This window comes from Calidris pugnax, unplaced genomic scaffold (genome assembly GCF_001431845.1).
Source record: "Calidris pugnax isolate Ruff unplaced genomic scaffold, ASM143184v1 scaffold58, whole genome shotgun sequence".
NCBI classification, from domain to species: Eukaryota; Metazoa; Chordata; class Aves; order Charadriiformes; family Scolopacidae; genus Calidris; species Calidris pugnax.
Genome location: NW_015090868.1, coordinates 1,075,916 through 1,093,247, shown reverse-complemented (window position 1 = coordinate 1,093,247; position 17,332 = coordinate 1,075,916). Strand labels below are relative to the sequence as shown.

The 17,332-nt window shown below is 45.4% G+C and overlaps 1 protein-coding gene across 5 annotated transcripts in view; it reads left to right on the top strand.

Moving 5' to 3' along the window:
- The first annotated feature begins 2,232 nt into the window (after positions 1-2,232).
- LNX1 (ligand of numb-protein X 1, E3 ubiquitin protein ligase) overlaps positions 2,233-17,332 on the top strand; it is a 71,874-nt gene continuing 56,774 nt past the window's right edge. For 2 of the 5 annotated variants that reach the window (XM_014945582.1, XM_014945581.1), the window contains exons 1-2: positions 2,233-2,246; positions 6,829-7,310. In XM_014945582.1, the coding sequence (XP_014801068.1) occupies positions 6,925-7,310 (386 nt within the window). In that variant the 5' untranslated portion in view covers positions 2,233-2,246; positions 6,829-6,924. Of the gene's footprint in view, positions 2,247-6,828; positions 7,311-10,850; positions 11,281-17,332 lie in introns of those variants that run through there. The other 3 variants (XM_014945586.1, XM_014945583.1, XM_014945584.1) reach the window with 2 other exon arrangements.

Sequence of the window (17,332 nt, the reverse complement as noted above, 5' to 3'; positions counted from 1 at the left end):
TCTGTTGGGTTTCACAGCTTGAGCTACAACTTAAAAAGTCAGGGTTATTCACCTACTGTACTGTTGGATTTTTCTGTTCAGTTGGAAACGCCTTTCATCACTAAAGGCTCTGAAAAGTGCTTTGATTGTTATAAGCTCTACGAAGGACTTTTTGACTAATAATAACTTTGAAAAACCAGCTGTCTTGAAGCTGGGGCCTGGCAGAGGAGAGCTTTTGGAGCTCCTGTTTGTTGTCTCAGAGACATTCTGTACTGATGTGCTGAACTTTTAAATACAGTTATTTTCCTCTACGAGCCAGCTCTAACAGTCTTTCCTATAATTTTAAAAGTCAAGCTGAATTTTTATCTGCTAAATCAGTATCTCTGGGATCCCCAACCGATTTTTTTTTTTACCTGGAGGTGTGCATCTCACCTCTTCCCATAACAAATCTCTGTTGGAGATGATAGTTTACTACTGGTTGCACCTCAGGCAGAAAGAAAACATTGTGAGTTTTCTATAGGTAGAACAGATTTAAAAATAAGAAGGGAGGGGGGATAAAAAGAGAGAGAAAAATACTTGCAGGAGAAATGCTGGTCCCTTAGAAGTGATGATAAGGTTTTCAGGCACCTTAGTGTTTTATAACCTTCCTTTGAACAAAGTATCAAATCTAAGCAGACTGACTCACCCCTTTGGACTTAAGTGTGGCTATGCCAAAGTTGGTGCTTATTATTATATAATTTTTTTTAGCCAGATCTTTGGAATGTGAACGTCTTTTTGGATGGAATATATTGTATAACAGGTATTACTGGAGTATAGGTCACCCTATAATGTTCTCCACAACTGTTGCCTAGATTGTGAAACAAATAGGCTGCCCAATGATCTCCAAAATAACTACTTCCTTGAAGAGTAAAGTCAGCGTAATCTATAAAAAATTTTAGTGAGAGAGGTGCTGTTAGTAGTAGCAAACATGATAACGGGAAAGGTGGGGGGCCTACCAGGAAATACAGTTTGATGAAAGACGATAAATTAAAACTACATTACTATTTATCTAACTAATTGCAAATAATTTTGTATAAGCATTCCTCCTGATGCCTCATTATAAAAACCTAAATATGAAATGGGTGGAGTGGTTTTGTAACCTGGATGCTCACAGGAGTAGTAGGAGCTATGATCTCCTGAGTAACATCACAGCTAACCCTGCATAACCTGAGGGGTTTGTGCTTCTGCTAGAGGGGTGAAGGAGGACCTCTGCTCCCTCCTGGCTGTGATCCACTCTTCTCCCCAGTGTGGGTGAGCCACTAGATGGGGACAATGCCCACATCTCCTGACCTGCCCACCTCTAGTCACTGGCAGCTGGGCATCTTCAACTCTTTTGAGGCGTCCTCAAAGAGTTAAAGGTGCCAACTCTCCTAGCAATTTTGACCACAGGGTGCCACGATGAACCAAATAAAAGGATGACTCTGACTCATTTAGAAGTGCACATTTGTAGGAGCTAACAGCCCATGCAGGTGCTGGGGAGGGACTGCAGCATGGCTTTGTCATCACAGTGGGCAAGGAGAGGACAACAGCTCTGTCAGTTGTACCTCTGCCTCTTACAGGGTTGTGCGGCAGAGAAACAGGGCATGAAAAGGCATCCCCTTTTAATCAGCAGATACAGAATTTGTTATGCTCATGCATCCAAAAATAACACAGGAGCATTAAAAAAAAAAGTTACTTAAAGACACGCAGAGAAAAAATAAAAACCCAAGCCAATTAATATGTAATGATCTTACTGTACTGTCCAGAATCCATTTTCCCTTTGCATGCCAGCCGCCCTTTCCCTTGACTCTGAGGATTTTATTATCCCCAAGCCATGCCAATTCAGAGTAACTGGAGCTAAATTCCTCTACCTGTTTTGCAGCTCATCTGTGTCACTCCTGTGACACCCGTTCTCTGGCTTGTCTTTCACCGTTCGGGATTTAAACCAGTTGCTGCCCTTCCAGGCTCCGCACCACTCTTTCTCCAGCCTTTAGGCATCTATTTATTCCTTCCTGTGTTAGCCACTTCCTCACTATCATTCATCACTTAATTCCTTCTCTTTCAAGCTTGCTTACTCATTTTTGGCTACTCGAAGCTTCTTCCGTTTTGTGCCACCCTACTTCCACGTACAGCCTCCTGAAGTGCTGGGTTAATATTTGACAGTCTGGCTGGACGGAGGCAGCTGAGCTTTGCCACTTCTGCTGGGCTAGCCCTCCTCTTTCTACACTGCTGCCACTGTAACCCTGATGGTAAGTCAGGATTTAAGCTTAAGGTTGCTTTAAATGCTTCGTTGGGATGGGACAACTAGGGGCTTGGCTGAGCAAGGAGATGAAAGGCATTCTCTCTACCTACTCTCCATATTTACTGCCCAAGCTTTTTGTCTGAGTTTGTTTTGTTATCCTCTTAAACGCTTCTGGTGGCTGCAAATTCCTAAGCTGCAAAGACCTGTAAAATGCAAACTCCTTCAAATCGGTGCGGTCTGTTGGGTAATTTTTTTAGAAAACATGTTACTGTGATACTGGCTTTGACTGAAGTCACAGGGTTATTTCATACCCTGATGTGATCATTTTCATTGCAGTGTGTGGTTTAGAGCTTGGCAATATTGATATCCAGGATGACAGACATAGAATAAAATCATAGAATGGCTGGAAGGGTCCTTAAAGATCACCTAGTTCCAATGCCTCTGCCATGGACAGATACACCTTCCATTAGACCAGGTTGCTCAACCTAGTGTTCTTCCTTCATCATTTGCACCATATTCCCACAATTCAGGTCTCTGCCTTGGACTGGAGCTTGGTTTACTGCAGTGTCCCAACACTTGAAATTCTTACAAATCAGTATTTAATTTTATTTATCTAAGCGAAGCTGTGTTAAGAGCTATACAATTATGCTAAATCTGGGACTCAAGTTGTCAAAACCTTCCTGTATAACAGCAAAGCGGCAAACGCTGGTGCTCTCTTCTTGGGCATGGCACCCCCACCATGTCCAAAAGCTCCTCCTGCCCAACCAGCCATGCAGCAACCAGTCCCTGCAAATACAGCTCTCACTATAAGCCAGCACGAGACTGCCAAGGTGACATCCTCACCCTGCTGAGATTGCCAGGGGTGTTGATGCTGACTGCAGATGGACCTAGGATTCCTGGCCTCCCTCCTTTCCCCTCTCTTCCTTCCCCAAGCACAAGCCTCAAAGAAGAGACTTTCAGCCAGGTAATAATTGTCTTTTTTTTACTTAGCAGTGGTTTAGCATCTACCTGTAGAGAGTTCCTTGCTCAAAGTGCATTTTATTACTCATAATTAATAGAAGAACTAGAAATATGCACTGGTTATCAGCAGGTCAATTTTAAATCCCCTTTTCCCTCTCTTCTACATTGTGCCATTAGCAAAGATTAACACCAAGGCTTTAAGTTGCCTAAAAGGACATGAAATTAATTATGTAGCCTGTTATGACAGCGCATAAATGCTCTAAATACAAATGACTGCAAACAGTGTCTGCCTCTGACCCAATCTGTGCAACAGCTCCATTGCACACACCCCGTGCTAACTCCTGCGGGGGTATAATTGCCTCCCAAGGACAGACGGTGATCATTTCATTGCTTGATATGTCCAGAAATTTAGGAAGGTTCATCATGGGTGAACATGGACCAGATTAGCCAGAAGAGGCTGGTGTGTGTATATATATATATTTTTTATTTTTTTTTTTTTTTTTTCAGAATTTTGGAGGAAGATTCTAGCTGGCAAGCAGGAAATGCCTTCTACAAAAAATCCATATGAAGACATTTAGAAAAAAAAATAGGAAGAAGAGCCCCGGTTGCATCACAGCCCAGACCAGCTATGTCTTGTGAAACCCAGCCGTGATTAAAACAACAGACGTGTTTTGGTTTGTCTTTTTTATTTTTTTTTTTTTTTTTTTTTTCAGAATTTATGTTGTTGTCCGGGTCTAACTTTTCTAAATAACAGGCCATAGGGACTTTCTAAATAACAGGCAACAGGGAATTGAATTAAGTCCCTATTACTAATTAACATGATTTTTTTTTTTTTTTCCCTGCGCTGTAGCAAGTATTTGTAACTCATGTAAACATTGTAAAATTCAGGTACAGCTACGTGCGCCTGCACTTTTTCACTAGCAATGCAGTAGCATGTCAGGTTCATTAAAAAACCATGCACAATGTGGCTGGGACAGCCTGGCTTTGCTTCCACTGGGGCTTCTCTCGTGTCTTTGCTGTAGCAGAGCACGGCCTTAGGGCAGTGATCCCTCTCTTTCTCCATTGTCATCATGGAAATAATTGTAGATGCTTCGGAGCTGTAGCAACATTCCCGGTTTTACTTAATTTATATCAGGGATGTGTTGTACAGGTGGGAGTGGAGGAGCGGTACTTTCAGGGTTAGGGGATGAGGCTGGGAGGGGTTCGGATGCCCATCCTCCTGTTCCTGCAAGATGCTCCTGCCTCAGAGCAGGGCTTGGGGTCCAGCTTTCAGCAGGCGTGCTGATGGGAGCCGGGCACTGGATCTCCTGCCAACAGGGAGCAAGAGTTACTGTCCTTGGGAACATCCATGAGGCAACAAAATATTGGGGTTGGCCATATTCTGGTGTGTGGTGCATGGGGAGGGCACCCACATGGGTCCACCTATGTGTGCTGGTACAAGAGGATGTGGCAGGAGAATTGAGAACCAGCATGATATTGGCCTCTCCCCTGGTTGCCCCGGGTGCCGAGGCATTTTGAAAATGTAGGAAAGAGCAAAGTTCACAAAGCAATGTTATTTTTGTCACGCTTTATTGATTTCTAACTAATTTTATGGCTATTTTTAAAGCCATAATCCCACAAATCCTCAAACTGTGTATTGCCATTCTTGCAGCAGCCCTGTTGGCTTTGGCTGGGCTCTCTCCGTGAGCGAGGGGCACGGAGACCAGTGGAGTGCTCTCCCTCTCACCCTGTGAAAACACAGCTACTGGTAGAGCAAACACCAGCTCCTGGCCACCACACCTTCATCGAGAAGTTGGCCAAGAGCTGCCTACCAGGAGTCACCTGTGGTGCCCCAGCAGCCTCATGATCATCTTTCCTCTTGTTTCATTGTGCTGTGTGTCACCTTAGGAGAACCACATAATACTGGTTTTAACGTCAATATTAAGATAACAGACAGTGCTGTTTTCCACATTACAGAAAGGTGTTTGTTTCTTCACAAAGAGCTGTTCATAAAGCTCTGGTGAATATTTTTACAAAAAGAAACATTTGCCTCGGTAAAGAGTATTTTAAATATTTGCCAAGAATTGATGATTTTAATTCAGATAAAGCTGCTGCTAATCAGGAGACAGAGCTTATGCAGAACTTAGTCTTGCAAGCAAAAAATATTATTATACAGCCACTTAGCATAATTGCTGCATAAGAATAGGATCTAGCAAAGCATTAAAGGGAATGTCTGAATTTAAGCATCTGGTTAGAGTTAGTGGGGCTATTATTTTCCCTTTATGTTAGAAAAACCCTGCCATGTTAAAGTTTAATTTTTTCAGGTTTAGAGCCCGTGAGCTTTGCATAAAAATAAGGTTTTATTTTATATGAAAATGTGCTCTGTCATAGTCAGATTATTTTTTTCATTCTTTCCCTCATTTGCCCTCAAACGTGGGTGTCTGAGGCTGACATATTGTCTCAGCAAATTAAGTCAAGCTGGAAGCAAGGGTACAGTGTTACAGCAGAGTAGCAAATAAGATTTACATTTTCAAGCAACAGTAGTAATTAGGCCATTGCATATTTTATACCTTCATGTTTATTTTCAAAGCGGTATATCAAAATAAACATAGATGTAAAGAGACGTAAGTGCTCCAACGAGCAGTCGGGGTTCATCAAGTAAAAAACGCAAATTACTCTTCAGTTTTTCTGCCACCCACAGTGTTTATATCTGTAAAATACCAGCAGGCAGGTGCTCTGGCCAGAGCTAATTGGATCTGTAGTTAGGGGCATACTGGGTTTCTGTAATACAAATTATTAAGGCAATAGGCCTAATTTTGCGTGATACAGTACTTGGCATCGTGTTGTGGACTTCAACGCAGGAGGTGTTTTGGGAAGTAAAATGAAGTTTTGAGCTGGTTGTGCTGGTACAGATGGTTATAATTGCTCCACTTGAGGTGTTCAGAGCTGTGCCATGGGGGTAAAAGCAGGCAGGGTCCCAGGTCCCCAGGACAAGACAGTGAAGATCTGAGCCCTCTCCAAAATACATTCTTGTGTGTAGTGTAAAAGAGAGAGTTGTGTGTTCACTGGCTTTAGAAATCAGAGAGATCCATTGCTGCTGTGGGAAAAGGATGGTCTCGAGGGTCCCAAGCTCTAAACCCTCGTGACCCCAAGAACGTCCTCCCTCCAGCTGCATGTAGAATGTCCATGTGCTGGAGTGTTAAGTGAAATTGCTGCTCTCCCTTGCTGTGCTGAGCAGGCAGCTTGGGCAGTAACCCTTATTCTCACCTCTATTTCTGCACACTGTCCTGCAACGTTTGCCTACACATGATGCTGCTTTCCCAGCACCAGTAATGTGACCACAAAATCAACTGTCTGGAACTGCAATTATATGCTAATTTAAGCTTTTCAACCATTACATGCTTGTAGTATTTCTTTCTATTTTGATAGCTTTCTTTACAATGAGAGTAATAGTGTAAATTGAGCTAGGTTTAAGAGAAAAGAATTCCCTAGAGTTAAAGATCTCTTTTTTCCCCCGTTCCTTTCTTGGCTTCACCCTCCCACCCCAGAGATGTGACCATTCCCTAAGACCTGCTAGAGTACTTCCTATCCAGGCACACGATATAAGTACAGTAAGAGAAAACATAACCCTTGGGCTTTCTTCCCCACAGGTCTGATGGCACACAAGCCTTGCTGCGGCTCTCAGGAATAGAAAACAGGTCGGCTGTTCTCATCTGCCCCTCTTTTGAGTTGCATCAATTCAGATTATGAGCCAGAAAGAGGAAGCAATGGAGGACAGCGCCCCGCCACTCTGCGTCACCTGCGGCCAAGCGCATTTACCGGAGGAGAACCACTTGTACAGCTACACCGAAGAAGTAGACGATGATCTGATCTGCCACATCTGCCTCCAACCCCTGCTCCAGCCCATAGACACGCTCTGCGGTCACACCTTCTGCACCGCCTGCCTTACCAACTTCCTGCTGGAGAAGGACTTCTGCCCCATGGACCGCAAGCTGGTGGTTCTCCAGACGTGCAGGAAGTCCAGCATACTGGTGAACAACCTCCTGGACAAGCTAATGGTTAGCTGCCCTTTCACAGAACACTGCTCAGAGGTCGTGCAACGCGGTCACCTCGAACAGCATTTCCAAACCCAGTAAGTTGTTGTTGCTGCTAGACCTTTTTTTACACTCTTTTTCTTAAGGAGAGAAAGAAATATCTTCAATTAATCCTGCTTAACATAGACACTTAACACAAAATAAGATTTATAGATTTCAGTCCCAATGAATGCCTACAGTATCATGAATTTAGAGTTTAATTTAGCCCCTTTATATGACAATATATTACTGGTTTTTTTTAGAATCACATGCATTCAAGGTACTTCATGCTATTGTTAGAAGTTCTGGGTGGATACCTTGCGGTTAGCTGTGTGATGGAAGTGTGTATTTAGTCATCCAAAGAGATCTGTGAGTTTTAGGAATCTGAGCTACCATAAATATTTTAGTTGTACATTAAGGGTTTTATAATTGCATTTTCTTCAATCCTTTTTTGAATCACAAATGACCTATATGAGAAGTAGAGCAGAAAATATTCCTGTTTGGTGTTGGTGTTGGGAGCTGAGCGCTCCTTTCTTCCAGGTGAGCACTTCCATGATGCAGTGTGCGGGCAGCTCACAGAGCTCCATCCTTTCCAATGTGGTGTGGAAGAGCTCCCTGGCTGGACTGCCCCTCCTGGTTTACCTCTCCTGGTGGCCAGGACACCCTCTCTCCTGCCTCTGGGAGAGACCTCTGAGGGAGCAGTTTGGTTCCTCTACAAGGAGGAAACTGATGAGGAATGATCCCTTGTTTTGCAGGGTGAAAGCACTGCTTTTGTCTTGCTGCTTCTGTCTTTTGAAAGGAAGGCAGAAGAGTAAAGGGCTATGCTTTCTGCCGGCAGGCAAAAGCAGATTTGAGGACTGGGGCGTCTAAGAGATGTTCTCTTTTTATTTTGGCCTGTATCTTTTGTCCAGTGAAAAGAGTTCCCCTGCGGTTTTCAGGTGTGAGTTGTGTTCCTAGGTGTGTTGAGGAGGAAGCTTTGGGTGACCAGGGCAGGGCTCCAGACTGCAGCTGGGGCACATTCCTACACAGACATGGTAATGCTGGTGAGCCAGAGCACAGAGACGTGTTCACGTGGCTGCAGGCTTTTGAGTCTTCAAGACCGTAACTGGAAATGGCTCCTCAGCCTGCCATTCAAACATGTCCCCGTTTGAACTGGAGACCTCATTTCCTCAAACACCTGGGTTCTTGTAAGGAATTTATTCACTAAAGGTATTCACTGAGGTTATGGTTGTTCAACCAACCGAAAGATGTGACTCTCTTGCATTACTAAAGCTGAAAAAAACCCATTAGCAAACAGTTTCTTGACCCCTTGCAAAAGTCAAGAGCCCACTTTTCACATGCTAGAGGCTTGGTGTTTGGGGATTTGGGTGCCCTTGGCCCACCCGCTTCTGGACCTGACTTCCTCTGTTGAGGATGCTGCTGTCTCAAGGCCCATGGCATAAGAGGTGGTGGCAGCAGCCCCCAGCCCAGGCTCTGCAAGGTTAGCTTTCTGCTGCTAAGGAGAAAAAAATAGCAAAGTTACGTATAATTTGGTCAGTACTTCTCTGATAGATTTTAATAGTCATGCGGTAAAGGGACTGACAGTCTGCTCAGAGCTGCTATTATTTTTCTCTGCAGATTCCAACAATAAAATCTTGAGCCCCTAGTGCAAATACCCCTTTCCCTTTGCTATACATATAGCTGACTTCAATGTATTTTAGATCCTTCATTTTTGTTTCGAGATAGAGTCATAGAATCATCTAGGTTGGAAGGGACTTTTAAGATCATCAAGTCCAACCATCAGCCTAGCACTGCCAAAACCACCAATAAATGATGTGAGGTGGTGGAGCTGTGGCCATAAAACTAGCAGGAAAAGAACTCCCACACAAAAAATAAGCAAATTGGAATTTTGTTTTTTGCACAAAAGCCACACAACTAACACAGTTCCTGGTATCTAATGTTGACTCCAACATGGACATATGCAAGTCACTTCAGTGTTTTGGTTTCTCATCCTTGAGGCAGTAGAAAAGATACCCTTCACACACGTGCCTTGCAGAATTGCAGTGTTGTAAACCATGATTTGATCCTCTAAAAGCCTGACAGTGCTCATAACTAAATGTCCCCGGCCTGGATTTTACCCTCAGGATCTTCACAATCCTATGCCTCTGGCTCACTTGGCCTGAGCCCAACCAGGGGTAGGAGGAATTGGCTTAGCAACGCGTTCCCACAGCCTCTTGCTGTTCCTCCTCCCTTGTGCCAGGCTCCCCCCACCAAGTTCTGGCTTTGCAAACCCAGGGAGAAGGAGACAGGAGGGATGGAGCAGTAGTCTCCCTGCCCCTCAAACCCTAAAGCCTCTAAGTTAGTGTAGGATGGGGCAGTACTACATAGGCTGGGTGGCTTCTCCTTTGCCACTCATGATGTGGATTTTCCTTCCTTGGTGTGGAGAGCTGTTACCTTAAGGCCAAGGGGCAGGTGGAGGGGAGTAGAAAATCACAGGCAACCTTTGTTGATGGGGGTTTCTGATGATGGTTGCTTTCTGAGGGGTGGGAGAGCAGCCTCGCTGGCATTCCTACCCAAGGGAAGAATTAGGAGAGAGCTTCCTGAGTGACCTAGGGGTCACTCTAGGGGAACTTCTACAACCTCGTGCAGTATATTTATGTTTTTTAAGCTCAGCAATTATTAATTATCACCAAAGGTATGAACCTACCTAATCTCATTCTCAGAATTGCAGAAACCTCCCTCGCCATCCCACCTCCAACTCCTGGCAGGGCAGGAGAGGAGCAGGGCATTGTGCTCTTTAGGCACTGGCTCCATCACTCCCAAGCACAGATCAGGTTGAGCTGATGCTGTTCTCTTTAATGCTGGTGAATCAAAAGAGGGGAGAGAAAGTGTGTGACTTTGCTAATAAAAAAAAGAGTAAAATAATAATCATAAACAATCCGGCGCCTGCAGTGTGGATGGCTCAGAGCCCATCTGAAATCTCGACTGAACGTGATCTGTGTTCCCAGTGAATAAATTAAAGTAGTCTGGGCTGGAGTCACCGGGGCAGTCAGCAGTCCTCGCCTTTCTTGCATGATTCAGGCTCAGACCAATCCTGGTTCTCAGAGAGAAAATGAAAGCTTGCCCTGACCAGAGATGAGGTCACTGATGGGACAAGGTGAGTTTGCTGTGTTTTATGCTTTGAAATTGATGAGGGAACTATATATTTTTTTAAACATTGGTTGCTACAGAGTATCCATTAAAAGCATCCTTATTTAAAATGTTTGCTTTTGCATCCTTGAAAAAAACAACAAACAAAACACAACCGAGAAGAGATATGTCCTTGGCTTGTAACATGATTTATGTCTGCACAAAAACATCAGACTGGATTTGGGGAATTCAGGCTGAGATGCAAACAGCCGGCAGTTGGCTGTGATCTTTTGTGGCGTTTTACTTTAAAAAAAGGTGTGGTCTTCTGATATCGCCTGCTTCCAAACTCCACAGGGGGTATTTTTTTCCTCCCACCCCCCCCTCTGCCTTGTCAGACAGCTACACCCTTCCGTGATGCAGTTTAGCTTGTAACCCATCTGCTCGTGGGCAGTGATGTAAACGTACCAGCTGCCTCTGAAGAACCACTCTGAATCCTGCAGGAGGCAGGTCTCATCCCCGAGCATCGCTCTCCTCTGCAGCATAAGTCACTGTCTCGCCAACCACGCCGTGCTGTCCCTAAACCCTCACATCTACCCACCCGAGAGTCAGATCGAGTAATCCTCTTACAGGTCAATGATTTTTTTGCAGTGTAGCTCCGTTTGAGGGATTTAAGCTCCGGTCATAATGTTGCTACCGTTGCGTTGAAAACGGGAAGGCTCGCTTAGAAGGGGCTTGGCTGGCACAAAGGCTTCACGTTGTGTGTCCCACCAGCACAGAGAGACAGTTGGAAGGAGGAAACCTAGCCAGCCGTGCCAGCCCCGCACTGGAAATGAAGGCTCTCCTGTTACTGGTCCTACCTTGGCTAAGTCCGGCAAACTACATAGACAATGTGGGCAACCTGCACTTCTTGTACTCCGAGCTGTGAGTACGCACGGCGTCGTGCTCTCTGTCTGTCTGTCTCACCCGAGCGGCGGGAAGGGGCTCGCCCACGAGCCCATTTTTTGGTGGGGGTGTCTGTCTGTCTGTCTGTCTGCCCGCCCGCGTGTCTGTGCCTGCGCGTACGTGCGAAGAAAACCCCCTCAACCTCTTGCCAACAGCTTCCAACCCTGCTGCGAACCAGCGGCTCCCCATCCCCAGGGCTAATTATAGCAGTAGGTCCCCATCGCGCTCTGCTTTGGGAGCAGCTGAGCCATACTGAGCAAAGCTGCTTTTTGTCCTTATCCACTTGCTTTTCTGTGCCGACATCCTCGGTAGTTGTTGGGTTTGGGTTGGTGGGTTTTTGGGTTGGTTGTTTGTTTGGTTTTTTCTCCATTTCTGAATCTGTGTCTTCCCTTGACTTTCCATAAATAGCTTTGCAGGGGAGGTGGGCGTAGAGGAGGGCAGCAGGGTAGACACCCCCGGTGGAGTGCTCTCTGTGTGCACATGCATCACGTTCTGTGTGTAAAGCTGCACGCCTGTAGCAAATCGCTGAAGAAGCCTTTCACCAGAAATAATTCACTTGAGACAGGGAGGAAATTTCCCGTATTTCTGTTTTTCCCCACAGCAGATTGTTATTTTTCTCTGTAACGCAAATTTAAGCGTAATAATCCATTCATATATTTTCTTTTTTTAAAAAAAAAAACACCACTACCTCAAACAACCCCATAGCTGATCTTTCCAACCCATAAAACAAATATTCTATGGTATTATCCCTAAATGATATTAGTTTAATTTGTCCTTGGATGTTGTTGCATTAGTTAATAGGGGGTTTATGATTAGAAATAGATATTTGGTCCCGTGTACTTTAATTAATTATGTTTTGTTTTTATTTTAACAAATTGTAAACTCTGAAGATCTTCTTTGAGGTAATGAATGAAATGGCTGTTTCTGCTCGAAAATGAAAAATGACTGTATTGTGCCTATAGTGGGAATGTTTTAGTAACAGTTGTGATTAGCAGCAATGAGACTAATTTCCAAATGATTTTGTCTCTGCTGTCAGACAAAAATAGCAGTGTTTTTTTGTAGAAACACAGAGTTCCCTTTTGAAATTCTTGTGTGATATGCATGGCGACTATTAATAATTCAGTCCCACTGCATACAACAGCTCAGGATTTCTGTATGCCATAGGTGTTTTTAAACACTTAACAAATCTGGTGTTGAGGGTTGCAGCTATGACCTCATTTAATTTACTGATTTAATTATTTTTTAAGAATGTTAATTTAAAACAACAAAAAAAAAAAGGACAAGAAAAGCGCCCCAGTTAAGCCAAGCAGGCTACGGGAGCAATCAAGCTCAAAACAGAGCAGATGAACACTTAGAATGGAAACAATGGCATCTGGGACATCTAGTTTCCAGGAAAACAAACTGAGGAGATTAATCGGAGCACTGGCGCAGACGCAGCCTACTCGCTTTTCTTGGGGAATTCAGGTTCACTGGTTCTCCCAGCGTAAAGGGCTCTGACGTACGGTAGCTATTCGTCTCTTATTTATTTAGCCTTCTAACCCACAGAGATGTTAGTCTTGCTGGATGTCGGCGGTGGTGTTTAATGGAGCGGGTGTGGGCTGGGGCTTGGACGTGCATCTTCAGCTGTCAACAATGGGAGGTGCAGGTCCCCATGCCCTGGATGCTACCTGGACCTCCTGCTCCACTCCATCTCTAGCCAGGGCAGCGGGAAGCAGGATTTACTGGGGCTGACATAATCCAAAAGGGCGGCGGGCAGTTTGAGCTCATTTCAGGAATTTCTCCTCCTCCTCCTCCGCGTGTATTTGGTGCCTCTGGCTGCTGCTGGATGCTGCACAAGGCACTGACATACTAAGCTGTGCGATGGATTCAAGGTCCTTTCTAATAGCTGCAGTCAGAAGAAAAAGAGAAATACTGTTTTCAGTCCTGTTTAGTCAGTTTATAGAGATGTTATGACCTACATGTTGCTACTTTGGTTGCTCAGGCACTTGCAGGAGGGATGTTTTTGGTGCAAGGATTTTGAGTGGGAGAGCCTGAACAGCAGTGTCCAGGGCAGCCTGGCACCTGGGGGCACAGGTTTACTGCCCCAACCCTTTTGTGCCCAAAAACCTTACAGAGGCAGCTTCAAAGTGCTTCTCCACAGGCAACCGAAATGCCACTGCCATGTGTAGTGGATCTGATGGCTTGCTGTGCGGCTCAAAACTAGACTGTAGTAGATGGAAAGCATATTTTTTTTTTTTTTTTTCATTATCACGCTACCTTTGGTTGCTGGCCAGTACAAATACTGGCCTCAATCAGGACTCATTATTTTGTTGGCTGGCAGCCACCAGAGATACCAGCGGAGGTGGGGGAGGGGGCTGGCAAGGGAAGAGCTGGAGGACCATTGGGGACACGGTTACCATCATTGGTCCCAGCACAAGAGAAAAGAATAAGAGAGCTGGGATTTGCACTGCTCTCCTGTTCATACAGCCCATCTATTCCCTTCTACCCTGTTTGAACAAATGTTGGGTTATTTGTGTTGCATTGGAAGGATTTGCTTTAGTTTGAGGGCATTTTTTTTCTAAGTGCAGAATGAGCAGCTTGGGGAATAGGGATTACAGCATAGCCCAAAGCCCCTCTGGAGATGCAGGCTCTGGAATCCGTCTAAGAAATAAAGAGGAGATTTTAGGAGAGTCAAAGGGGAGAAATAGAGCTGGGGAAAGGCTGTGTCAGACCTTTGCACTTCAGCTGGGTGCCACACGGGTAGGAAAGAGGGGTGTGTGGATGTGTTGTACTTGATGAGGCGGATGTTGGGTGTTGCTATTTTTAGTTTTCGATTGGCAGTCTGATAATTATAGGTATTCTCAGCAAGCAACTACATATCTCCTGACACTGTTGCCTGCACTAAAACCACTTCCTAGGCCATTGCCTGTTGTCCCTCCCTCAACCCGCAGCAAAGATCTCGGCACAGATGCTGTTCTTGTCCTTGCTCTTAGCCAAGTCATGAAGAGCAACCCGTGATAAGCCAGGGTGATGCCTCCTGAGGGGAAATCCACAGAAACACTTGGCAGAAGGACAAGAGAAATCTGTGAGGTCTCCCTTGAGGAACTTCTGGGAGGAGGTGGAATGTAGCCACACCTCCCCAGTGGCTCTCAGCATCGTAAGGGTCTACATGAGTCTTGAGGACACCCCAGTCTGAGGTCTATGCATTCTCCTTTATGTTCCTGTAAAGCTGCTTTGACAGACATCTGCTCTCTTTCTTTCTTATCTAAAATGTCTTCAGAAATTAAATACTTGCCCAAGCATTCTTTTGAGTCAGGGTATGTTATCCCCCCAGTTAAAAACAAGGGGGGTGGATGGAAAGGCAGCCTGTGGCCACTGCAGGAGGCTCTCCTGGGGGTGAGGTCTTGGTAACGTTGCTCACACTGAGGAATGCCAGCCTCCATCACTATCCATCTCACTTAAAGCAGGACCTGTGCAGTGGGGTATTTCTCAGTAGAAGGATCTTCTGCAGTTTGAGCTCAATGAGCCGTTCAGAAATAAAATTACGAGGGGAAGGAGGTTGCAAGACTGGACAGGGAATAACCTCACCTTGGCCCTCTGAGGACCTCAGTCACGTGGAAAGCACGGGGTGGTTTCCAGTGTAATCCCCCTTCGGCACGTGGCTGTGCTGAGCGAGCGAGAGCCCAGGAGGGCACTGGGCATTCTCTGTGCTCAGCACAGCTCCAGCACTGGGGAGCCCGCGGCAGCCGTGGTTGCTGGCCCTGCTTCCCTCCAGGGATTAAACAGCTCCTGGCCTTAGTCACTGCTGGTAATCCACCAGCTAGATCCACCCCACTAATTTGAATCAAGCTGTTTTTTTTAAAAAAAAATCTGTTGTTTGTTAGAGTGAAATGCACAGCCTACTCCTGCGCGCAAAAAAAAATTGCGTTTTTTTTTCCTTACTCCTTTTGGGTTTTACATGAAATGGCCAAAGGGATCTCACCAAATGAACTGGATCAAATTTCCCCATATAACTTTTATAGGATAACTGCTCTCCTAAATTTCAAAACAGCACTTTGGGCCGGAATAGCCAGTAAAATTTAGTTTCTCTGTTCATTCAATTTAAAAAGAAGAGACACAAACGCCAGCTGTCCTCTAGTGTCCTTGGGCACATATTTTTTACAGTGAGAACAATTCAGTTCAAGCTATTAGGTGCACCCTCCCAGCCCCCTTAACCATGGGGCCAACTTCTTTAATTTCTGTCCAACTCAGTGGGGAAACTTGAGTCTGGCTTCAAGTCTGCCCTTGTGAAATTAGCTGCACAGAGGCTGGGGAGCGCAGGGCATGAATTATTCATGACAAAATTGATAAGCCTGGAGCACCTTTTGGGCTCATGTTTTATCCCACTGCGGGAGCCACGTGTTGGCCTCCTTACTCCATGCAAAACCGCGTGTATGGAAATCTGTGTCGGAGCTAAGCTGTGAGGTTAATTAAAGCTGAAAGTGTTGGAAAGCAAGGCTTGAATGGAAAGATTCTTGAATGAAAACATAAAGGAAATGTGTAGAATATCTGCATTAAATAGCCAGGACAAAGCACACTCAGATAAAATGCAAAGGGTCTTTTCCAGTGTACTAGAATTGGCTGTCTCTCAGGGAAAGCAGAACTGAGGTGAGTTGAAGGAGAAAGGCATGGAGAGCTGCCCGTTAGCTTCACCTCTGTGCTACAGCCTCACAAAGGGGCCAGGATAGAAATGTGTCTAACTCTGGCATCTTGCATGGAAGCTAGAAACACAGTCTTCTCAGGTCCTGGCTCTTCTTGTCCCCAGTATCCTCTTTGGGACAGCTTCTGCTCTGGATATTGTCTTATATCAAATCTGAGCAAGTACCATGGTGCAAGGCAGCAGTAGGCACTAGGCACTCTCAGGCTCCCTTTGTTTCTCCCCAAGCTCTCTGTAAGGGCAGCAGATCCTCCAAGGAGCTGGTTTTCCTTCAGACTTCTGAGATCTCTCCCAAAATCTCCAGGAACAGTTTGTGTTACTTCCCCAGCCTGTCTCCTCACCACCTTGTCCACCAGCCTCCTCGCCACTCCTCCGTACCCGCCCTTTGCTTTGTACCTCTTCTGTTCCTTAACTTTGTTTATTCCCCTCCTCTCTTACGCCTTGACCCTGCCTCTGTTGTTCTTCTCCCTTTGTATTTCCAGCTTTTAGAACCTAACAGTAAATCTTGACATTTTAGTATGAAATATGGCCTGAAAGCCCCCAGTCAGAAGCCCATGTAGGTGATCTGCAAATATACTGTATTATTCCTAAAAGTACAGTGGGAATTATGGTCTAAATTTGTGGTGTTGTGGGGCCAAAAGTGAATTTGCTAAGTAGCTTAGGTGTTGTATTCAGGAGCGTTTGACACAGACTTAGTTGCTAGCACGGAAGGCACAGCAGAAAGGAGTCATTTCTGTTGACCTTGGCTGGTTTGGGTCTGGTCGCTCTCTGGCCAAGGGCTAATTGCACTCTGCCAAATATGCAGTGTTTGCCCCTTGGGATGGTGGGGTCTGGGTCTCTCCCATACCTTCTGCCACCCTCTCCCAGCCACAGCACCTTGTCCCGCCTGGTTCCACAGCCCAGGTCAGAGAGTGCCACATTTTCATGGCATGAGTAAGTGTTACCGGTTACCAGTTTTTTCCCCAGCTCTGTGATTCTAGGTGCAGAAATAAATCTGTCTGGGACAGCTCCAGAAACCAAAAGCCCTTTGAGAGCTCTAAGAGTTTGTTGATTCTGCCTGGGAATTCTGTGCGTAATGGAAGTTGGTGTTTCAGTTACACTTTGAGAAAGGTCCCCCTTCATCCCTTCTGCACATGCGTGGAGCTCCCCTTCGCTCCATTCACAGCTACCTACACACAGCTGAGATCAGAATTAGACCTTCTGCTCTGCTGGAATGTTTTCTCATGGCTGGAGCCTTCTCACACCTTTGGAAAAGGCTGACGTTGGCCAGCGTCAATCTCAACAAATGCATTTTGTTGCCAAAAGTAAAACCTGGGCCAGCCAAAAAAAAAAAAAGTGAAACCCTGCCAAGCTGGA